The sequence below is a fragment of the Typopeltis vanoorti genome, chromosome 17 (assembly GCF_054136105.1).
Source record: "Typopeltis vanoorti isolate ZY-2024b chromosome 17, IOZ_Tvanoo_1.0, whole genome shotgun sequence".
NCBI classification, from domain to species: Eukaryota; Metazoa; Arthropoda; class Arachnida; order Uropygi; family Thelyphonidae; genus Typopeltis; species Typopeltis vanoorti.
This window is the reverse complement of record NC_143565.1, coordinates 98900047-98926317: the sequence shown is the minus strand read 5'-3', so window position 1 is coordinate 98926317 and position 26271 is coordinate 98900047. Positions and strand designations below refer to the sequence as shown.

The 26271-nt window shown below is 32.8% G+C and overlaps 1 protein-coding gene across 1 annotated transcript in view; it reads left to right on the top strand.

Moving 5' to 3' along the window:
* Atg2 (Autophagy-related 2) overlaps window positions 1-26271 on the top strand; it is a 616887-nt gene that overhangs the window by 450591 nt on the left and 140025 nt on the right. Inside the window, exons 29-31 of the mRNA XM_090407292.1 lie at window positions 5764-5893; window positions 13326-13498; window positions 20077-20290. Of these exons, the coding sequence (XP_090263418.1) occupies window positions 5764-5893; window positions 13326-13498; window positions 20077-20290 (517 nt within the window). The remainder of the gene's footprint in view (window positions 1-5763; window positions 5894-13325; window positions 13499-20076; window positions 20291-26271) is intronic.

Below are 26271 nucleotides of genomic sequence, written 5' to 3'. Positions count from 1 at the left end.
GCTTTGACATCACCTCACTATTTACCAATATTCTCTAGTGACACCTTAACAAAAACGTTTTTCTTTCTGATAACTTAGATCTCTTTTCCTTTGCCATCAATTCTGCTATGCCCCTCTTTCACCTCTGCTTGCCAATTTTTATATGGAAAATGTTTACATTTGAAAAACGAGCCATAGACTCAACCCCTCTCAAACCTTCTATTTGGTTTTGATATGTAGATGATATGTTCTCTGTTTGGCCTCATGGCCCAGACACATTAGACTTCTTCAGTCACCTCTATATCCAAGAATCCAGTTTACAATGGAAAGGGAAATAACAATAATTTACCCTTCCTTAGATATCTTAGTGACATGTCTAACAATTGGTAACTTCTCCTCTACCGTATATAGAAAATCCCCTGTGTGAGTGGGTTTTCTACCATATATAGAAAACCCACTCACACAGGCAGAGACATTCTCAAACTTTCCCGCCACCACCGCCCCTCTCAGCAATATGGCATCATTAAAACTCTAACCAATAGAACCTATTTTCTTTGTCCCAGTGGTACCCCCTCTTTCAACAGAACTCAACCATATACACAACCTACAGTGCTTACAGAATTTAAAAAATAAATAAATAAATCCTTCCCCCAGTCCTTGGCCATTCCTTCAGAAGGATTTCAGAAATACCATCACCACCACCCCACTTCCGAGACACATCAGAAAAAATTGCCAGGTCTTTAAAAGAGTACAACCTCTACACAGCTTTTAAGCCTCACCAGAAACTTGCTACTCTCATCCATTCTACAAAAGATCAGCTTGCTTCTATCTCAGTGCTTGGAATATAAAAAGTTCCTATATATAAAGTACCCTGTTCCTGCAGGTTGGCTTACTTCAGACAGACAGGTCTGAAGTAAGCCACCATCCATTTAGATGGACACAAATCTTACATCTGCAATCATGACTATGGTCAATCTGGTTTTGTAGACTATGTATTGGATACCACTCACAGGATCTTCTAGAAGAAAACCACCATGCTCCATCATAATAAATTCAAAAAAGAAAGACTGTTTTTGGAATCTGCAGTGGCACTCAAAAATCAACCTAATTTAAACAAATACAGATGCATAAAACTTCCCAAAATTTGGGAAACAATAATGGTGATAGCTTCTGATTTACATCCTGGGCCACCTACAAACACATATAGAGGGTGAATCAACTAAGATAGGACTTTGGAGTCACTTTGTGTTTCATTGAGTATTGTGTTGTGTTACAGATGTTATTTGTACTCGCTGAAGATATCTCAATGACTGAGAGAAATATTGGAAGCATTAAAATTAATTTTTAATACTTTCTTAGTGCTCAATACTCCATTAAACCTCCAACATGATGTCCTCCCAGCACTTAAGCCTTAACACATGGATACCAGTAAAAGCAAGACTATACAAAGTCAAAACTGGAACATCAAGGTTTCCCTTAAGAAGCATAAGCTAAGTGTGCTGTTTGCCTGCAGGACATTTAATTTGAAACCTGGTAAGGATCTTATATTACATTGACTCATCATCCATATGGACAGAATAGGGTATGGTCCTGTTCATGGAGGAGGGTGTTGTGTCATCTACATGGGAAACCATACCTCAATCTGGAATGTCCAGCTTAATACCATTGTAGAAGCAGTTTTTCCACTGCTCAGTAAGATTTCATATTACAACTTGCTTCATCTATTTACCACATGGTACGTATTTCTCAGGACGATCTTTCAGCTAGCATTCCCATTATCCTTATAGGAGATCTGGATGGCCACAAGACTGAGGTAGTGCATACACTAACATAATCTCTCCCTCTCTCCCTCTTAAACACATAAAGTAAAACATTTTTCCACATGCCTACTCATTTGGTACTGTCAGTTTAATAGTTTGGTCTTCATTCCTCTTTACACTGTTTAAGTGGGAAATAAAAAATATCTGTGGGAGTCAATAATTTTCCCGTGCTTTGATATCTGCTCTTATACGGGCATAATAATGGAAAATAGATCAAGTTGACTTGAACATATTTTCATCCTTGAACAGAATTTGATTCTCCAACAGTCAGCTTCTCTCAATGGATATGTAATTGCTGACCCAAGAAGTATTTGTGGATACTTTCTGACAAAAAGTTTCAACCAGTGAAGTATGAGCTAGAAAAAATGGTTTTATTGTCATAAAATAACTATAGTAATGTAAAATCAGCCAATTTTATGTTTATTATTTTATGAATTTACCCAGAAGAAGCCACAAGTTTTTTTGAGTGTTGGGTAATTTATTTCCTGTGATTATTTTATGATTATTAAAACCCAGTTTTCTCTAGTTCAGTAGTAGATACTTTTTTAGAGTGCTTTGCCAACCGATCTCCTTTCAGTAAAGGAAAAAGAGAGGTGATATAATGAGTGTCAACTTCTGAATGGGTAGTAGGATATTGTCTGATAAAATATTTTATATGGAAGATGAGAAGAGAACATAGGACATTCATGGAAGTTAAGTTTATGTGCAGTTAAGAAAGGGATAAGAGCTAGAGTTTTCTCATATAGAACAGTGAGTAAGCAGAGCACTTTGCCTGTGTGCATCTAGTATGAATGAGTTTATGACAGCTAGTGGCCTTCCTCAATGAGTCCTTGACTCTCTTGAGGTCTCAGATAATAATAATAATGCAAGCTGCTGCAATTGCAGCACTTGAAATATTAAGTCATTTTTTCACACATGAAATGTGTGAAAAATGACTTGTTTTCTCTTTTCTTTTGCATTCTGCATTTCATGTGTGAAATGCAGAATGCAAAACAGCCCAATAAAGTTCAAAATAAATTTTGAAGTATCTTTTGCAGATATCTCATCACAAGAAACTTAACTGCATTCAAATTTGCTCAGACTCAATCATGATACATCCACCATCATATCTAAAAGGGCTTCTGGACTCAGTGTACATTCTTTATAACAAGGGCAGTTATACCATCCACTCACTTTTGATCCTATAACACAATAGATATATAATTGCTAACTAAAATGTAGTTGGGCCTAGTTGGCTGAATGATAATGTACCTAATATCTAACCATAGTAGGTTTAAAGCTTTCTGTGGGCATGGATGTTTATGATTGTCTTTAGGTAGGAAAGGAATTTCATTACCCCAATGTGAGACTATGCCCCATTTATTTGGAGGCATGAAGTGGCTTGAAAGAGTTCCATGTTTGCTCTCTAGAGCAGGGTTTTTAAAAATGTAAAAAATAAAAAAATTAAAAGAATTCCTTAGCTCACCCACACTACTAACATACTGTTAGTTTTCAACCTTTTCTGGGCAAGAGACACATAAAAAAAAAAATGCAGACATTTTAACAGACAACATCTGTTAAAATGTGTGCTTTCTTCTTACATCATCTTAAAATTTCTGTCCCTAAAAAGCAATAAAAACAACCAGTTTTGTTCTCTTCCAGAATGAATTTCTGTATATCTGAAAAAAAGGCAATTATTAATGCCTTTCCTTGTGGCCAGGTAAGGATTCAAAAGTTCCACTAAATTATCATCGAATTTCCTCTGACCAGCTGCTTGTGCAGAATCTTGAAAAATGATTAGCTTCCCCCCCCCCCCCCACTGCAATCTGGCTTTTAATAAAAATCATTCATCATTATATCACCTAATGAGACTTAAAACATCCATCAAGTACTAATGTTAAGTTTCAGAAAAAGGTGAAAGAGGTTGAAGCATAGAAGGACATAAGTTGTGCCCAATAATCTGAGCAGGGGCTTAACTTTCATTTGCATAGGCAGGCATTGTTTTGTAAATTAAAGATGCCAAGAAATTATATTCTTGGTTTAATCCTTTATCCAAGTGTAAGCAAACAAAATTTGAGCCTGAAATATTTACAGGACTGGGCAACTCGTATATAGAAATTAATTACTTCAAATCAATTCTTTTAGTATCCCATAATACAAAGCACATATCTTTATGAATAAGTATAATGATATGCATTATGGTATAGTATAACCAAGTGGAAAAACTTCCAACAAAGTTTGATTTGGATTTGTTGATGTTTTTTTAACATATACTATGCCCTGAGCTAGAGTTTTTGACTGTAGCTATTTTGTGAAATGCTGAATTTTTATCCTGGACTTCTATGGTGCATATGTTCAAAAACCCAAGAATTGGATAATGGTCGTTTTTGGGTGCAGTGGGGGATGAAGGCCGTCATTCCAGTAAGGATTATTTTAGTTCTTCGGTTAGAGTTAATGTTTGGTTCAGAGGATGAACATAATCAGACTCTAAAAAAGAAGTGTAGAAATCAAAAGTCATCCAATTTGGTACTGTCGCAGTGCCAGAGGATACAGAGTGACATTGGCTGAGTGTAGGTCATTCCCTTCTGCTTTTTAATGGAATTACACCATACCGAATGGTAAATAAAAAAAATAAAAAAAAAGATATTAATTAATTGGCATGTTTATTTAACACAATCTAATTACTACTGCAAACAAAATCTGCAAACAGTGTTCAATTTTTGAGCAACTTTTGTCTTTTTAGGAAAAAAAACACACCACTGCAAAAGCTAATTCAATTTCTGTGGCAAAACTCATAAACATTCCTCAAATTTGGTTTTAAATTTTCCAGCAGAATAGGATCTCAGCATATTTTTAAAATCTTAAAAATTGATCTAAAGTTTTTTGAAAGTGGTTGAATAAGAAGATAATTCATTTACTTATTTTATGATTGCAAAACAGAAACAAAATCTATATGGAAAATGTAAAAGTATACCTTCCCCAAAAAAGCATGTTTCAGAACAACCAATCTACCTGTATTCTTTCCTTGTTATTTATTTCCTTATGTAATTTACTATCTTCACTTAAAATTGTATCTAAATAGCTAAAGTATATTGCTTGTTCTACAGATTTGCCATTGAGAATGTAGTTGATATTTTCAATTTCCTGTTTGTTTTTGTGTTATATGAAAATCTTCTTATTGCTGATATTAGTTACAGCATATCTGCCTGTGATAAATTTTTAACTACTTTTAGATATAACGCAGCTGTCTTCCATGTTTCTTTGTAGTCTCTTGGGAAACTTGCTGAACTTATTTGCAAATTTCAGTATGATTTCTTGTTTTCCTGGATTGCCTGTTTAACTTCTTATGCACCACAAAGTTCTGATTTTTCTATCTTAGCAAACAACTTCACTGCATGACTCCTTAGTTGAATCAATCATTGTTTTCTTCAGATTTTTCCACTCAGTTGCTAAGATTTAGTTCAAACTCATCCTCTGCCTCCAATGCTATTTTTAAGTTTAGTATTATATATAAAAAGAATATAATAAAACTGATGTGAATTCAAAGTGAAAGGAAGTACCGACATTAAGAAAAGTTTATATTTTTTTATATTAGCCTGCTGAGTGTCTCTGTGAAAACTTCCCATCTGCTAAAAGATTTGGACAAAGCAATTTCAGTTTTTGTAAAAGAAAATTTTTATCACCATTGCTTCCTTTTGAGTTCATGCAGTTCAGTTCTTTTTTCTTTATTCCCGGCTAGTTTTGATTACATTTCTTGAGGTTTAAACTAATAGATTCTCCGTAGATTTGTCTTCCTAGAAGTTGTCTGCAGATGTGATAGTTGCTAACTTCCCTTTGTTTTACTGCAATAGAAATTACTTGTTCGTGTTGTTGTTGTTGTTAGTAAATTTCTTAAAACATTCTCATTTCCCTGTTTAGCCATAGCAGTATCATATAGATATTAAGATTATATCATACCATATAAATATTGGCACTTTTCTTTAAGGGTCCAGTCCTGGTACCAGATGGAGTAACAGAGGGAGTAAGTACATTATCAAGGTCCCAGGCAGAACATGTTCATGATTTAATGGCAGAGGCTATGAAAGATTTATCACAGTCTTCTCAAATTAGCTTAGGTATATGGTTCTTGTACTAATATATGTTGTATTTTGTGTCCCTTATGCCTTGCTTTTATATATATATATATATATATAAATTATTTTAAATATATATATATATATATATATATATATATATTCAAAAAAACTTTAATGACTGTTACCAAGAGATAAAAAGATGACATGGTATATTTAAAAAGATACTACTAATTAACAAGTTTCGTTGAATAGATCAACATCTTCAGGTATCACAATCAAAGAAATATATAAAGAATTACAGAGACTTAAAATTGTAATAACAGAACAAGTACAAAAAGACAGTAGCATGTTTGAAAACAAAATGCACGCTTGAGTTCCAAACAAACGTATACTATGCACTGTCGCGAGTGTGCTAATGCTGAACAGAGGCAACGTGTGCATCAGAGAGATTGAATCTTAGGCTGTTGTTGATATGAGAAGAATCTAGAGAAATTTCTCTAGATTCGACACTCTTTCTTTCAAGCTCATCGTAGCACATATGGATGTTAGAAGTTTGAGTCCAGTTCACAATGTGTTGGCGGCCTTCGTCTGAGTTAACTGAAAAGAGAACGTGGCTAGAGAGAGCGCTGACACTAGTCCTGTTATATGAGATATCTCTACGGTGTTCTTCCAAACGTAGAAAGAGGATTTAGCAGTCTGGCCATAGTATGGCTTTCCACAATCACATAAAACCTTGTACACTCCAGGAAACTGAGTTGGAAGATGTTTCTCTTTAGGTTTACTAAGTATTGAACGAAGTTTTGAGAGCGTAGTGAAGCAAGTTCTGAAGTTAAACTTCTTGAGAATTTTTGCCAGTTTTGGTGAAAGAGAGCTGATGTAAGGCAAAGAGATGAAGGCTTTGGGGAAAGAGGGATCTTCAGAAGTAGTTGAGTGACTGGGGGAAAGAAATTTGTCAATTTTCTTAGGAGAGAAACCACTATTAATAAAATTTTTTTTAAGAAAAAGGAGTTCATTTTCAATTACAGAAGAAACAGAAATTGAAAATGAACTCCTTTTTCTTAAAAACACTTTTTTATGTAAAATAAAACAAAATGAAGAAATAGAAATAGAATGGCTTAATATAAAAACGATACTAAATGCAGCAGCAAATGAAAGCTTAGGAAAGACCAAAAAATTCAATAAAAGGAAAAAACTGAATAATATAAGCACGTAAACACAAGAAAGATATTTAATTATCCAAAGGAAAAAAACTGAAGATCTGGGATGATACAATTAAAGAAATAATTCAAAAAGAAAAAAGAATCTTATCACAAATGGTTAAGCAGTAAAAGATTAGAAGATGAAATAGAATATAAAAGAATAAGAGCCATAGCTAAAAGAGAAGTCAGAAAAAGACATAGAGAATCATAGAACAAATTTGTTTCTAATTTAGAACGTAATTTATATAAAATAAGACCAATGTATATAAGATTTTGAACCACTTAAATGCAGATACCAAAGAAAACATAAAATTAAACACCACCGAATTGGAATTAGAAGAATTTCTAAATTACTGCACAGAATTGTGGACAGACAAGTATTTTAAAAAAGACAACTGGCAAACAATTAACGAAAATGAAAAGGAAATAACTAAAGAAGAATTAGAAATCAGCCTGAAAGAAACAAGAAATGAAAATCACCTGGAGAAGATAAGCTAGGTTCAGAACTATATAAATACACAGGAACAAGATTCAAAGAAACTCTTATTATTTTTAAATAAAATTTATTCAACTGGTATCCCCCCCCCCCAAATAGAATGGAAAAAAGTAATTGTGATTCCTATCTTTAAAAAAGGTAACAGAGATGACCCTAAAAACTATAGAGGTATCAGTATACTAAATTTCTGTTACAAAATATATAGCAGAATCTTAAATAGCAAACTAATGAAATATTCCGAAAACTTTATTTTAGAAGTACAGAATGGTGGATTTAGAAAAGGACAATCATGTATAGACCCGGCCTTTTGCCTAAAATTAATAATAGAGAAAAGAAGAGAATACAATTTAGAAACACATATTGCATTTACTGACTTTGGAAAAGCATTTGACAAAGTTAAAAGAAACATATTATTTAACATATTAAAAGAAAGACAAATACCAAATAATATCCTGAAAGCTATCACAAATATATATGAAAATAATCAAATACAAATAAGATTAAATCACAAGCTATCATATACGAAAGAGAAACCAAGGGCTCCGACAGGGATGTCCCCTCTCAGCAACTCTTGTAATATCTACTTAAATGAAATAATAATAAAATGAAATAAAAATTTACATCAAGGAATTACCCCCCCCCTCCTACAGTAAACTTAAACACTCTCCTCTTTGCCGACGACCAAATAAAAATTACAAATTCTGAAGATAACTTACAGAAAGCTATTTTAAATCTAAATAAGATAGCCAAAGATTATTGTATGATAATATCAACAGAAAAATCAAAAACTATGGCCTTTAAAGGACAAGATCCAGCAAGAACTAAAATAGTAATAGATAACAAGATCTTAGAACAGGTGAATTCATTTAACTACCTAGGATGCATGATCACATATGAAAAAGATATAAACCTAAAAATTGCAAAATATTTAAAAATAACAGGTGTAATTAACTCTATATTTAAACCAAATCTAGTTCAAAAACAAACCAGACTAAAGTATACAATTCATTAGCCCTACCAGTCTTGATGTATGGAAGCAAAATCTGGACAGTAAAACAAAAAGACAAAGATTAACAACAGCAGAAATGAAGTTTATGAGAAAAACTGCAAAGTATACCCTATTTGATCACAAAAGAATTGAAGAAATTATGAAAGAATTAAACCAAGAACCAGTAATAGAAAAAATTAAAAAATATAAACATAAATGGATGGAACACGTTCAAAGAATGAAAACAGAAAAATTACCAAAACAAGCCTTAAAGTACAAGCCATTAGGAAAAAAGAAAACCAGGAAGTCCCCTTAAACGATTCAACGATGACTTCTAAGGCCTGAACAGTCCCATGCTAGGCCTAAATCCTTGATATGCATGATGATGATATTTTACCCTGATCACCAAGGCATCTTCACGGCCATAAAGAATACCACTAAGCATGTGCACACATACACACTAGCAGGAAGGCAAACACAGACTGTGTGTAAAAGGGGATCATATGGTCTTACTTTGTGGGGTACTTTGGTGGAAACATACTGAAGGTTTCACAATAATGGTCTCCCATATTTTAGGTAAAGTCAGCCAATCAAATTTCTTTACATTTGGTGAATGTTGTTGTTGTAATGCTACAGCAGATTCTAGGAATAATTTTTTCTTATATTTGTTGCTGTATAAAAATGAAGTCAAGATTAATGTCAAGATTCCAGGAATGAGTCCAATTTGTGAACCAACACCAATGTGTTGGGTCACAAATTTTGCTTCCTGCATATTTTGGTGCTTAATGAATATTAGTAAATATATGCTTATTCATATAGGTTTCATTTCAAACGTATTGATAAGAAGCACAGAAACCTTACAAACTTAAAATCTTGATTTAAAATAGCAGTTTATATCTATATAAATATATATGTCTATATGAGAATATAAGATAATGTGCCATGTCAAATGTGAAAGATGCTAAAAATGTAATATTTGCATTTGATTTTTGCAGTGTTCGCTGTGTACAGTTTGTATTGAATATAAATACAATGAATGTTATAATATATGTCTGTATTACGATTTTTTTTTTTTCTTTTGATGGGGGCCATGAAATATTTTAATTTTTCCAAACAGGCCTTTACGTCTATAAGTTTGGAAGCACTGCTTTAGAAGACTAAAGTATAAAATCTTATAATTTTGGAGTCCTTACAGATAAACTAATTGGGAAGAAAATGTTGATAGGAAGTTAGTAATAATGTAAAATTTTCATATAGTGCTATCATAATATCATGGACACCTCTTGAAGGTAGTCTTATTGAAAATAAACTTATCCTGATTCGGAAAATATCCATAAAGAACTGTTTAGATAGAGAACTCTGATTTTACAGTTTTTTTTAGACGACTACTACTGTTACTTCCTTGCATCTAGTGCAGTGTGGCCCAAAAAGAAAAAAAAAAGTACTGAAAAACTAGTGATATATGTTATGTAGTAAATGGGTTTATTAACAAAGAAATATATGTTTACATGTGGTGATTATGCATCCACAACTATCGGTGGGATCATGGTAGAATAAAGCATTAACAATGGTAGATTATGTTCTCAAAATGGGCACCTTGTCTTTCAAAACAGGTTTAGTAGCTCATGCAAAATTTCTCTGTAATCTTGGGGGAACAAGGGTTGTTCTGCTGGACATATCGCATAATTTTATCCCTTAGTTCATCAAGGTTTGAAGGCAGGTAATGCAGGAATACCCATTCCTTCAACACATCCCAAACAAAAGCATCAAGTGATGTGAGATCAGGAGAACATGACGGGCACAGGAATTCTGTGAATCTTGAAATAAGCCTCCCAGGGAATTGTTCTGGTAGAACTACTTGATCTGTGACAGGTTGCTATGTCCTGTTGGAATATTGTGCGCAAAATGGAATGTTTTTTGCACGACACATCCTATGCAAATCCTGGGTGAACGGAGGAACCAATACATTCTCAATGTAGCATTTGCTATTCAAGGTCATGGTTACACTATCCTCTTTAATGAAGTAGGACCCAATTATACCATAGCTGGAAACCACACACACACCATGCGATGACCTTCTCGCTTTTGGGCAAATTCAGGTCTCGAGAAACCTCTAGGTTTTTCTGTTTACCTGACTGCTTAGATGGAAATGCACTTCATCCGAGAACCAGACATTAGGGAGAAAAGATGGATCTTCATAGATGTGCACAGTATTCCTGCCATGCAGCATTATCTGTTGCTGTTAAATGCTGATCCACCCAATGACATATACAAAAAGGCATCCAGCTCCTTAAGGATTCTCTGTAGTGACTGTTTTTGTATTCCAAGTTTTACCACTGTTCGGCATTGACTTCACTTCACTTCATAGACTGTAACAGTTTCCCCAGCACATTCCTATGATTCTCATTTGTGTTAACTGTTCGTGGTCTCCTCAAATGACCTTTGCATTATGGCAGAACACTCTTAGTAAGCCCTCTTGATTAAGGCAATGATGACATTATTATGTGGGGCATGCTTAAAGAAATGATGAACAAATTGCTCACAAACATATTATATGCTTGAATCATTTGCTCTACCAACTCTGTATGAACGAAAATAATGCTCAATAATATAATAAATATCTTTTTTCCATCATCAGTATCATTGCTACAGCTAAATATAATGGCATAGACTACACTTGCTTTTCTGCTAAGAAGAGGTTTTTTTTAATTTTTTATTGTGCCATACCATATTTGCACTGCACCTCGTCTTGAAATGTGCAGACTTGAGCAACACTATTAAGAAGAAATTATAATTTTCTCTTTCATGAAACAATATCTGCTATTTAAATTATTTGCTGACTCATCCTCAGTATGGACACCAATAGTCCAATTGCTAAAGGAAATAACTTTCTCAAAACTGTTTTAAAACACTTTGTCCTTTAAAACAATATTTGAGAGGCCTTTAAATTTATTTTCTAGCAGTGGTCTTTCTGATAAACCTGTTTTCCATTTATGAACTTTCTCCTCTCAAAAAGTTAAATTTCATTCAAACAACCGCATGCTTTTCATGTTCACAGCTATTGATATAAGTTGTGCTGCTTCGTCAAAATTTTCATGTGTGCACTTGCTTCAAACTATTGATTAAACTTATTCAACAGGTTTGACAAACACCATGAAAAATAAATATTCTGGTAAGAAAAAACGGTTTATTATACAGTTTCAGTTCATTAAGGCAAGACTAAGTTCTTGCTATTTAATGAAGTGAAATTTCTGTAGTTGAAATTGAAATTTCATACTCCATCAATGTCTTCATTACAAAAATATTGCTAACTTTAGTGATAATTTATGATATAAATTTTAGGAACAAAGTTTTTGAACAAGCAACTTCAAATCTTGCTAAACAATGTTTATTTACCGAAATATATTTTATTCTTAGGGTAAAAAAAAAAAGAAATGAAAAAAGAGAGAGAGAGAGAAGTATATTACTGCAAAGGGATTGTGGGGAAAATAGTGCATGTATTTATTTTTAAAAACTAAATTCCAAATATATGCAGTGTAAAATAATTTAAAATTTAAAGGCAAATTAATTATCAGAAATATATGTGGTGTAATCTGAATAACAATCATTGGCTACTTCACGAAACCATTAACATTGAGCTTCTACATTATCTGGAAGCTCAACTGATAAGCAATCACCAATATGTCTTTTGTGACTATCATCCAACTGGGAATCTTTTTTCATATCCCTTTTGGATAAATGCTATGTAAAAGTTGGGAGAATCTCAAGGTTGTTCTTTCCTACCCAGAAAAGAATATTTGTAGAACAAATATGAATAAAAAAAGAGAAGGAACATTTATTGTGTAAAGAAACTGATCATGATACAATAAATCATATAAAAAAATTAAACAAAAAAGCACATGAAAACAAAAAATTATAAAATGACATAAAATTAAATAAAAAAAATCTTAAATAAATAAAACAAAAAATAATATGACAATAAGGATAGTGATGTTGATAAAAACTTTTGAAACAAGTAAGGTGATTGCAAAATGGAAACAAAAGATAAAAAAATAAAAGGACAAACAAGAAAGGGAAAATCTTCAAAGGGGAATTGACTTTTCTCAATCTTCAGAAGTAAAATATGGAAAGGCTGCATGTGCAGAAGTTATGTGAAAAGGCATGGATAATTAATTTGTTACAGATTTGCTGATTAATAGTCTGGTGTTTTTTTTTTTTTATCTTCTGTTAAATTTAGGGCAGTGATTTTCATGGACAGCATTATAGCTTCAATTTTAAAATCACATTTAATGTTTTCAGTATGTTTTTTTTTTTCTGAAACTCAAAAATCCAGGTGCATGAAACACTAAAAAAGACATGCTTGAGACTCAGTTAAAAATTACAGTGTTCAGTTTGAATTTAAAATGTTTCAAAATGATGATAACAAAGTTTTTTAATTATGAGATTTTTTGGTGTATTGGTTAAAATTATGTAACAATTTTAAAAGAATTAAAAATATATAACATTCTAAGCATTTATGGTAGTTAAGATGCAGATGAAGACTCAAAGTTTGAAGATCATCTTGATTCTGATCTTGTAAACAATACACTATTTTTGCTATGCAGTAATCAACAGTTTACCCTAAATGGGGCAACTGGTTTGTATTTTTGAAAATCCAAATTTTCACTACCTTTGCTGTGGTTTCCTCTGCTAATGAAATTTCTTTCTGATATCTCGACAAATATAATAATTGTGGCTTGATAATATTTTGATTTCTTCCAAGGTTGCTGACATATTTGATATTTACAGATGAATCCAAATCCACATTTGAACCATCAGCTCCATCTCTTGAAGATATTAGTGTACCCATAAAAAGTGAGAAAGAAATTTTGGAATCAGATGATATGTTAGATGACGTAGAAACGTTGACTGCAGATGAAGAGTTTTGTATCTTGGAGGATGATCCTGGCATTGGGATTACAGTAAGGAGAATATTTTTAGTCAGAATTTAAAAAAAAAAAAAAGTTGTGGTTTTTTTCTATTTATTTATTTATTTTATTTATTTTTACTCAATTTCACTAATGAGGACCTCTTTCCATGCATAGTATGAGTACTATGGGTGGACAGAAGGTTAAGTAGACAGAAGTTTTTTTTTTTTTGAATGATTTCAGATTATAGTTGCTTTGAAACATTGATGTAGACAGTCTATTAATGAGGGAGAGGAATAATTAGTGCAGTAGATTGAAGCTCCACTAGAAATTGGTGATTGGTTTCATCTTATCTATTCACAAGAAGAAAAGTAAAGTTATAGACGTTAGCTCAGCTGAATATGGACTGTACAAGTATTGGTAGAAACCTATGCAGCAGACACTTGTCATCTGTACTCTAGGTGAAGTGATTCAACAAGTATAAAGCTGTTAATCAGTTTTATTCCTTTCCTTTTAACTGCATCTGCATTTTTGGATGCTTATCCCAACTCAGAAGGAATATTGCATTCTTGAATGGGACGGATCAGCTACTTGAGAAAAATGTACCATCTGGAATGAAAGAGGATGTCTTGATTATTTATATGAATCTGACCCACAAAAATTTGTAAACCTATGGTGCATTAACCCTGTGAATGGGATAAGGAATCAAGAAACCCTACTTTAAACTATAACTTTTTCAAGTCACTTCAGGCTTCTAATAATCAGGATGATGATGTCACACTGTATGATGAAAATCACTTGCCATTTAGACATTCACAAACATATCCATGTTACAGTGTGGATTCTAACCTGTGGTCTCTTGGTTTGAGAGTGGACACTATTTACTTCACCATCTAGGCTCGCAAAATTTTATGCTTAAGCTAGTTGATGTCTATGCATCATATTTCATCTAAACATGTTACATCATCTAATATATGTGCTATGTTTTATGCCTGTAGAAATTTGTAGCTATTATCACTCAATCATAATGGATTTCTTTTTGATTGAGGACCTGAATGGTGAGCATAAAATCATAAGAAGATTTTTTTATGATCGAAAGTAAGTTACAGAAGATTTGTAATGAACCAGGTTATCTACTCCTTGTATTTAAGAAGTTTGCATTAGTTATTCATGCAGCCTTATTGATTTGCAAAGTTTTTTTAATTGGGAGGAACATAATGTATATAATCCTTTGGTCACTGGGTTTTCAGAAGGATGAAGAAATGTTGGAAAGGGTCCAAAGGTGACTGACTAAGGTATCTGACCTCTGGAATGTTGAGTATGAGGAAAGATTGAGATGATGTAATTTGCAGAGTCTGGTGGAGAGGAGGAAGAGGGAAGATATGATAGATACCTACAAGTTGGTAAGGGGTTGTTATAAGATCAATGGTGGAGAAGTTCTACAGAGAATAGTGGGAGATCAGGGGAGAACCAGAGGTCATCCCTGGAAACTGTATAAAGAGGGTGTGAGCAGGGGAGTTAGAGGCAGGTTTTTTCGTGCAGAGTTGTGAATGATTGGAATGCCTTGCCTGAGAGTATGGTGTCTGCAAGGAGTTTGAGTGTGTTAAAGACATGGTATGATGAGATGTGTGTGTGTGATAAAGGGACCTCCCAGATGAGTCTTTGACTCCATGAGGTCTTGGGGTAATAATAATAATAATAATAATAATAATAAAGTACTGTCATGGACAAGCTATGACTCAGATTTGGATTCATGGATGTACAGAAGTTAGAAAATTAAAAAGCATCAAAGAGGGTTGGATTGAATTGACTATTACTGGAATTACTGCTGAGATATCTAAGGTTATGCTGGCTTGGTTAGCCAAGTGGTTAGTGGATTCAAATCCTGCCAAGGGAATGGATGTTTGTGATTGTCCTAATGACCAATTACCATATGTATTGCTGTGTCCTGGCACAGTATGACTGATGTCTTTTTACCATAGAAATCTATAATAATAAAAAAAAATAAGGTTATAAGATACTATATATCAGTGGTGTCCAAAACCAATTGCGTAAAGATTTTTAGCTCATTGCCAAGAATATATTCATATATTCTTCTTAAGACAGCAGTTATCGAGTATATACTTTGTTAAAAATTTGCATAGTAGCATTAAAATCAAGATGCCACTTATTCTAATAACATCACCAAAAGTACATCCATTCTTAGAAATAATTTTGCCTGAATGATTTCACTTGATGGATTCACATCAAGTGAAATCATTAAATCAATGCAATAACTTGTGTTTTCCCTTTACCTGTTGGCAAAGCATAGTATATTGACTGTGCAAATAAATTTATTTCTTAAAATATTTTTTTTTTTTTTACAAATGGAAAACACCAAAAAAAAGACGATGAGGAAGGGACGCAAGATTATTTTTTTGTTATGATAAAAAACAAATGTTGTTTAATTTCTATTGTTAGGGTTGCATAACCAAAGAAAGGAAACCTGGAACGACTTGGAACAGTATATGGCATCTATGAAAGTGTTCAACAATTCTTTAATTTTTATTAAAGGAATATTGAAGTTAAAGGTATCTATGGTTGCATCTTTCCAAGCATGTAGTGATGGTGCAATTTTCAAAAAAAGCATTGTGAGAATTTGTGGTTCATTGTGGCTGATTCCTTGTTTTGCAACTTCAAAAATAAGTCAGAAATAGTTTCTGCCATCAACAACATGCGGTTATCTTGCACTACAGTGCCACAATGAGTGGATGAACCAGCTTTAAAAGAGCAATTATTGCAAGACATGAAGAATTTTCAGGCATTTTCAATTCAGTTTGATGAATCTGCTGATGTAGTGGATGTATTCCAAATGATTATTTTTATTAGAATGGGTTTGAAGGCTTTTCCGTTAAGGAAGAATAATTCTGTTGAAAGGTAGAATGAGAGGTGAAGATTTATTTAGCACTTTTAAAAACCTCATTAAGGTAATTCATTATCCTGTTTACAAGCTCACATCAATAACTGCCAACAGATCACCAGCTATGATAGGTTGTCACAATGGTTTTGTCGTGCTATGTAAGAGAGCAACAAAGACTTTCCTGAATTTGTAAATTATCATTATATAATACACCAACAAGTTCTGTGTGCTAAAATCTTAAACATGAAAGAAATTATGGATATACGTTTCAAGATTGCAAATTTGATTGCAAAAAAGTCTGCAAAGGCAGCTTTTTAGGTTGCAAGAAGAAGAAAATGATAACAAAGAGTATTTTGAATTTCTTATTCATAGATATTTGGTTATTAGATTTTGCATTTTTGATGTATTACAGCCAAATTAAATTAATTAAATTTGGCTGTAATCTATGGTTGCATCTTTCCAAGCATGTAGTGATCGTGCAATTTTCAAAAAAAGCATCGTGAGAATTTGTGGTTCATTGTGGCTGATTCCTTGTTTTGCAACTTTAAAAATAAGTCAGAAATAGTTTCTGCCATCAACAACATGCAGTTATCTTGCAGTACAGTGCCACAATGAATGGATGAACCAGCTTCTAATTTAAAAGAGCAATTATTGCAAGACATGAAGAATTTTCAGGCATTTTCAATTCAGTTTGATGAATCTGCTGATTTAGCGGATGTATTCCAAATGATTATTTTTATTAGAATGGGTTTGAAGGATAAAACGTACAAGGGCAGGATAAAACAAGTATTCATATGATGAGTTCTATAAACACTTTTAAGCAGAAATGAAGTTTGTGATCAAACTTGAAGATAATAACTTTTCTTATTTTCCAAACTTCATGGTTCAACTAAAAGTTCTAATAATGCCAATTTTGACAGAATTAAATACATCAAAGAAATTGGTACTTATTTCAGTTTTTGATGATCATTTCCAAGATTAGATGGAATAGATATGAGTTTGCCAAATGAACAGAAAAGTCCAAACAACTGCAGAAAATAATCCTTCATCGATCTTTGATATGGATATTCTTCTAGCAGAAATAATAACTTACAAAATTATATTTTTATCAAAGCAAGGGCATTGGAAGATCATTTTTGGAAATATTTGCAGAGTGACTACTATCCCAATTTAAGAAAATGTGCAGGAAGTTTGTATGCCTGCTGTGGCTCAACATATTTGGGTGAAGCAGCATATTCACAAATGAATATAATTAACAAAAAGTACCGAACTATTTTGACAGACAAACACTTGAACTGGTGTTTATGAAATGCTCTGAGTAATTACATCCAAATTACAAAAATAATGTAGGCCCATTGTATTATCAAGTGAGCAGTGCAAATTTCAAGACTCTCCAGGAAGTTCAAAATAATAGTTTTTGTGTTTCTTTTTATTCTTGACAATACCATCATAAAAGCATTGTTGTCACCTAGGTAATTAAAGAAGTCTGACCTACTCTGGATGTCTGAATATTGTGAAAAAAGTGTTTATTCTGCTTTTTAAATTTCTTAGCAGTCCTTCTTGTCATTTTGGTGCTTCTTCTTTGGGATGATGCATAGGCAAACAATTAAAAATTTTAATTAAAAATAAATACATGAATAAATATTTTTTTAAGTAAACAAAGTCAATCACAGCTGAATATTTATTGGCGGATCATCTTGTGTGAAAATTAGTTGACACCACTGCTATATGTGGTTCTTAGTGCAAGGCTTCCAGATTACTTAACCTTTTACTCAGTCATCACTGTACTAACAAGATAATCAGTAATCAGTTCATAACTTTTTTTGTATATGTTATCATAAAAAAATTAGAAACTATTGACATAAATATAGAAAGCATTAAATCTTAAATAATTCAAAATTAATATCTCTTTGTATGTTTAAAGCATAAATTGCTTACTGGAAAACTGCTTCCCTCCTTTCCTGTTGTAACAGGAAAGAGGGGAAGCAGTTTTCCGACTCCCATATTCTAAATATCATGGTGTTTAATTAGAAAGTGCAGTTGTTGATATAACTTGTAAGGAAAAATTATGACAAGATGTTATATTAACAAAGTTCTTTAACCTTTAGTATTTCTACACACACAACTATCTACAATCAAGGGCATAGATTACTTGTCATATTTCATATCTTGTCATTTCAAATCTTCCCTACAAGCTTTCAGTTGCATAAATGACCACCACTTGATGATAATGTTCACTTTCTGCTTGGTACCCTCAACACTGCATTGTCGATATCCGTGTCTTCTTTCTTTGTCACTTACTTCTGTAGGTGTGTGTTTCACCATAAGTGAACTTTTCACCGCATAAAATGAGACTTTTAAATTCCAGTTCACAACATGACTACGTGGTTTTAATGCATTCAGTATAGTTGAAATTATACAATTAAGTTTCACTCTACAAGAATAAAGCAGAAGATTCGTATAAAAAAAATAAGTACTAAAAGAACATAATATCAAAAATGACAGTAGAAGATTAAAACAGACTGGAATTAAACTGCAAGATTTCATCTTACATAGACTCACTGTTAAGAAAAAAAAGAGAAGGAAGTCATTTGGGGATAGTTACATAAGCTAGAAGGAATCCTCTAAATGACTCTTAATGGACCTCACTTAGTTTGGAGAGGGTGAGGAGAGAGAGTGAGTAATGTCAATAATGGATTCATCATATTTGCCTCTTTTTAAAGACAAGCATAAACTCTGTAGTGCACATATTAAGAATTGAAGCAATTTCCCCCAGTTCTGTCTGAACAGAAGACTTTTAAGTATTCAGGCTGCTTAAGATTCACCTGATCATTCAGCGATGTAAGATTATGTGAATTTTGAGATTAATTTCATTGCCTGGTGTAAAACCACCACCCCACTTATGAAGGCCTGAAGTGGCTTGAAAAAGTTCCATGTTTGGTCTCTAGAGTAGACATTTGCACCATAGCCCACCTATGGTGCAAATGTGCTATAAGTTTACAAAACCTTTTCATGAGTGGAAGTTACAAAAAAAAAAAAAAAGAAAGACCTTCATGACAATTTCGCTACTAAATGTTGCAAACCTATAACACATTATAACTGTGAATGAAGCTTAAAAACATCTTTTTTTAAGATATTTCAGGCTTCCTGTAAGCAGCATTATTGTCTTATACCAAATGATGAAAATTATCTGACACCTAAAGACATAAACATTCTTGACACACTGGAATTCAAACTCAACATTTGGTTGTATAGTAGAAGTAGAAAATTTTTATTGGTTGTAGGAGTTTAATGAAAAGAGTTTAGTTCTGCGTTTTGATGAGCTGATGTTGAAAAAGCAGAAGTTAGAAATAGGCACTAGTTGCAGCCATTAACTCTAAAAATAAGGGATAATTATCACTATTTTCTACTGGTAACAATTACATGTTACTAGCTTTAATATATAAATGGTTTGCATTATAGCTTGTTTTGTTTTTAGTTTTCTTATGTCTCTTATGGTCTGCTCACAGCACAATATGATGATTTAAATGAAGCCATTAGTTTGTTTGTATTTTATTGCATAGTATTCCTTTGTGAAACAGGCTTTGCAATGGCTTAGTATCCCAGCCATTCAAATTTATTAAATATAGGTATAAAGGAATGCTTAGTATTTTTTAAAACTTCCATTTGTAATAAAACTAAGGAATTCAGTATATGTTGATACTAATTCTACAATCATTATTTTTTTTTTTAGCCCAAAAGTGGAGAAACTCAAGTGAGATTGTTAACAACAAAACCAATTCGTTTGATAGAGAACCATTTTGCTGTTCCTGCAGGAAAAATTGACCAACTAAAACCTCCCAAGCATTTTCCGCCTGCAGTTGATCGCTATACACTCAGAGAAATGTCAGTCATTTGGCATATGTATGGTGGGCATGATTTTGAGTTACCAGCCAATGTGGAGAAAGGTAATAATGACTATTATGGCTGATTTAGTTTCATTATATCTTTGCTTCAAATAACAAGAATAATTTCTTTAAGGTACTTTCTTGGTAGCCATCTGGTGTGGTTTTGGGCATGTCTACCAATGTACCAATCCTTACCCAACTGAATCACTCCCATACCATTACTAAGCATCTACTAAATTTGACAGTTGGAATGATGTAATCCTGCCGGAATCATTTTCCAGGTAGTCTCCAGATCCAAACATGGCTATCAGAGTGAAATATTTACAAGTGTGATTCGTCACTCTGCAAAACCCTTTTCTAATCATCCACAGCCGAGGAACAGTATAAAAGACACCAGTCCATATGTCATTTGGCAGTGAGATGGGGGGGGGGGGATGATGTGTAGGTTGTTCCCAGCAGCACTGTTGCTGTGGTGACCTAAGCCATCCACCACTAATGACATACAGAATTCTCAAACATTCTGAGACAGAGCTTGTCAGTCTCGGTCAGTGAATATCGGTGGCTTCACAAGGCATTTTCCTGCTGTGCCATCTACAAATGACATAAGCAACAGTGGATTTTTTTTGGTATGTTGAGACAGGTAGTCACAGACAGAAAGACTACTGATGCAACACCATCATCTACTGCCTCTACTGTGGGTAAAGGCAGTAGATGATGACAGAGACAGAAAGATGTAGAGTAGGTGCCCTCCCTCGATAAGTCTTTGCACTCCGTGGAGGTGTCATGTGATAATAATAATATCACTTTGCTGCCAAGTTCATTCCCTGTCTCTTGAATTCTGATTAGAAGGAGCACTGTGTGAATGTCTGACAAGATCTTTGTCAAAAGGCTATTGATGACCCAATCTTCATATTAAGGGTCATCACAGGGGATGAGACTCGGGTTCATGGCTACGACTGGAGACAAAACAGTAATCTTCACAGTGAAAGATTCCACATTCCCCAAGACCATAGAATGTAATCAAATCAGGAGTGTGACAAAGAGCATGTTGATCATCTTTTTCAACATTAAGGATTGTGCACCAAGAATTTGTCCAGACAGTCTATATAGAATTCTGCTGCAACGCTTTAATGCGGTAGAGAGAAGACATTAATCACAAAGGACCAGAACTGTAGAGTAGCTGCAACTGACTCCTCCCACATCACCTTAATAATGTGAGAGTTTTGGTGACCAACAACATGGCTGTCGTCCCACATCCTCCTTACTCATCAGATTTAGCCACTTGTGACTTCTTTTTGTTGTCAAAAATGAAATTGAAGGCTGAAGGGCTAGCAGTTCAACACCTTTAAGGAGATCTAAGATGAATTGCAAGCAGCGCTTAATGCACTTCAACAAAAAGACTTCCAGGAAGTATTTGGAGCATGGCGAAAGCAGTGGGATCGCTACATGAATTCGAAAGAGAACTGCTTTGAAGGGGGTTGAGTTTAAATGTAAATTGGGTGAGTTGTAAAGATTTTATTAGCCTAGTCCAGTTTCTTTTTGATAGCACCTCATGTATATAAGGTGTGTATTGCTCTGTAGACGTTTCAGTTCAATTTACACTATACATATATTTACGTTTGGAATTTTTTTACCCTTGATACTTTATCACATGCATATTATGAAAGCTTAAAGATTCTTATTACATTTTTAAAGGGGAGGGAAGCTGAAAAGTTCTTATAAATGCCTAGAACAAAAATTAATTAATTTTATGTCTTCTTATATATCCTAAAAGAAAAACAACAAATTATTACAATTTGATGAAACATGAGGGTTAAAGGTTTTAAGATATGTTCTTTCTTGTGGTTATATCAGTTGCTTTACTATCATATTTGTTCTAGGTGTTTATCAGAACTTTTCAGCTTGTATGATTTTTCAACAGTTTGCCATAAGTTAAAATTGGATTTTTGCAACTTTTTATGTGAGATTCCCATTCACAACATATTTGAATCTGTAGTGTATTACATTAGTAGAGGGCTATATTTATACTTTTGGAAGCCCTAGGCGCAACATCATTTTGGAGGCCTCAAAAGAACAAGTCTCTTTCAGAAAATCAAATTCATAAGCATTTTTTTTAGTTTATTGAAAACAAAAGTCGACATTTACGTAACAACAGGTCACGTCTTTTATTTTGGTACAGAATGCTTCTTAAATACTTTTTATTCATTTTAACACTGAAAATAAGTATTCATCACTTGCATTTGAAATAAGCATCGTCAAAAATATTTTTTAAATTGTTTCTATGTTCGGAAAAGTAAACCTTAACCCAGCGTTTCCCAAACTTACACTTCACAAATCCTGAAATTTTCATGGAACACCTTGGTTATTTTGTAATGTATTAATTAATAATTAATCATTAATTTAGCTATTTTTATTCTTAATTAATAATTATTTAAACATCAATTAAACATAAACACCATTAAATTAATTTGTGCTGATTTTCATTGACATATCCCATTCTGATCACCAAAAATTTATAATATTATAAGTACTTATGAGTGAATGCAGACTTTTTCTCCTGTGTGCTGGTAGTTTTCCCCTCCTTTTGTACATCCTGGAGATCGCTTTGTAGGCTGGTGGTGGATGACTTACTATCTGTTGTGTCACAAACACCGCAATAAGAGATTTCTTAATACCAAAATTAAACAAAGTCCCTTGTCTTTTGTTCATATTAAAATTTAAATCTGCAGGCCTATTACTTTTAAAAAATTGTGGCACCACAGTTTCGAAACTGTCATCCTACAATACGAACTTGCAAAGTATTACAGACTACCTTGATCTTCAACTTTAGTGGAAAAATTTTCTTTATATTTCCTTGCTGATTGGTCACTAACATTTGCACCACAGATGTTATTTCTTTCAGTTTTGAGAACAAAGGATACGCTGCCCATTGTTGCAATTGGCTTGCAGGCAATTTTTATGATTGGTCATAAACAGCGGTATTCCCTTTCCCAAATGTTGAAAGGTTTCGATGTGTGAAAATTAACGATACACAGATGTTATTAGGCATTCTGGGTCTGAGCTTTTCGACATATTCACGAATATTATTCTCCTCAGAATATTTCAACTATAAAATATTTATTCATGAAAAATACTTAGAAAACTAAAATGACAAATTCCTGGAGAACTTCTTGCGGAACACAGTTCGGGAAACCCTGCCTTAACCCATCGTTTATAAATTTGTACATATTTTTAGTTGAAGAATTATCTTCCTTTATCATTATTAAAAATTGCTTAACTTCATCAATAAATTTTTTTTCTGAGTTAATATCATTCCCATAAGTTTGTAAAATTTTGTTAATACTAGTCTTGTACTTACCTTGATCTATATCTTTCTTCAAAAAAATGCCAAACATATCTAATATATCTAAATAGCTTTTTGCTCTTTCATTCATTTCCAAAATTAGCTTATCGCAAATGACATTAAAATTATTAACAATGAAATTTTCTTTCCCATGTATTATAATCTCATCGTTAGATTGTGAAACTTTGTCACACATTTTTTTTTCGTTTTTTCACTCTTATCTTCTCATCTATAAATTTTGTCTCATCTGCTAAGTTTTTATTATCTAACAACAATCCATATTGGTATCTTGTAGAGATTTACTAGTGGCATTTATTCATTGTAAAATTGTGTCCCACACAACTGTTGAAATTGCCATTTCTGAATTGTCAAAATGTTCAGCCAATGATGAGCTCTCTAATTTAGAAATAGGTTTTTCATGAGGAGAAATGGATAGTTCAAGCAATGTCTCTTTTATTTGTTTATATCCACGTTTCAAAGCCAATATTAGCGTCAGATCTTGCAGACTACCTCATTTCATTTAGTCTTTTAACTGTAAAAATTTTTTTCTAAATGTTTAAGGAGTATACCCCATCTTCTTGTTGAAGATGAAAAGCAATATATTTATTACTTTTTCAAATTTTTCAAATTATTTTTAAAACAAAAATATTGCACTGCTTCTGGAAAAGATTCCACTGCATAGTTGCCAATTTAATTTAAGGAATGACTAGGCATTGTAAATAATGTGTAGAGGGACTATGTTTTTTTCAGTGTAATTTGAAAACTTGTATAGAAACTTATTGTATTGGTAACATTATCATAGCTTTGCCCTCTGCACATTTTTATCTCCAAAGATAATTCTAATTTTTTAATACTATCTCTTCTATTTATTGTGTAATGCTGATGAACCCGATAAATGTTTCTCTAATGTCAGAATTTGGTAACATACCTAAATATAATAACCAGTTGGTCATTATCGGCAATGTCTGGTGTTGAATCAAGTAATATTGCAAAACAAGCAGGTTCCTTAATTTCTGATATTAATATTTCTCTTTTTTTATTAGCTATTAACACTATGAATTCATCACAAGTGTGGTAAGAAAGATAATTTGATCTGCCAGAGCCACAGTTTGCAAACATTTTCATTTGATATTTTAAAAATCATCATATTTACTTAAATAATGTAAACATGATCAATTATTTCTGTAAGAATCAGAAAAATATTATTTGTATTGCTTCTAAATGCTAGCTCTAGTTTTCTCAGTTATATGATAGCTATTATTCTTTTTAAAACCTCTCTCCAAAAATTTTCTTCAGATTGCATTTGTTTCATAAATTCGACTATTTACAGAACTTGATTTTCTTTTGCGATATGTGCACATTGCTCGTATATATGCTCAGTAGAAGTGATCACATTAGGTTTGTGTTATATTTCACCAGTCATTAAAACCCTTCATTAAGCTACAGTATTATTTGACTTAGAAAACAATTTACAAACAAAGCAGTAAATTGCTTTGCTGGTTTCTGATAAAATTAGCCACTGTCGTTTCTTCTTTGTTCCATTCGTCTTTTTACAGCAAAAATGCGATTCTACATTTCTGACATGTATTCTATTGCATCCTGTGTATTCATTCTTTTTTTTTTTTTTAAATTTTTGATTTTACCAACTTTCTGGGGCATATATATATTAAAATAGGCTTGATAAATTGTTCATTAATACTAATTGGTCACACTGCTGTATCGATAGGATAAGATAGTTTGCTTGTAAGTACAGACGCCGATTAAAAATTTTCTTCAAATTCTCTTGATTCTCCTATGTTTTCCACGTCATTTTGATGTTCTTCATTTTCACTTCGTTTCTGCCTAATACTGATACCAATGTTTCACTTTCATTCTTTGCTATTAGTAAGAAGGACAAAATTGCCCATTTTGACTATTTAGTTGTTTTTCCTTTTCTCTGAGTTGTTCTCTTTTACTAGCTTTGGATTCAAACTTTCTTTGCATCATCATTATGTGTATTACACTATCAAATGCGAAGTACATATTTATTAAATCTAAAATACGCATATAAATCAATAAAATAGATAATTACGTTAAAAGCTAAAAAATGCTAAAATAGAAACGGTAGTATCTTGGTTTTCTTAAAATAAATGAGTAACAGTAAAATAAGAATAATAAATTCATTGCAAAATATATTCTTACCAACTGTGACAACTACTTTAACCATATGATTAGGTATATACACTTGTATACTACTTTACAAAGACTAGCCAAGTAATGGTAACTAAACTATCAGTTGTTAACCATGCATACAAATGACACTTAACCTCTCTACCGATTGAGGTGTAATGAAATAGCCAGACCATCCCCAGCATTTTTCATGAATCAAAACTTCGGCATTCCACCGTTTATCATGCAATTACCCCCTCTGCCGTTAATCCCCGAACGGCAATTTTAGAGCCGTTAACGGATTAACTGTGAGCAGCCTTTGTGTCACTTGTCTTTATGTGTGTTACTTGGAATTTCCTGTACTGTCCTATGATATTTGATCCTGTTTTGCTATACAATTTATTTGTGTCTCTTCCCAAAAATAATGAATTACACATGTGCGAAAATAATCAACCCTGAAATGACCACAGATCAGCCTTTGCAATGAATCTATTTAGTAATAGTAAATTGCTGTCTTTTATTCTTCAAATTAGTGCAATGGAACAAGACA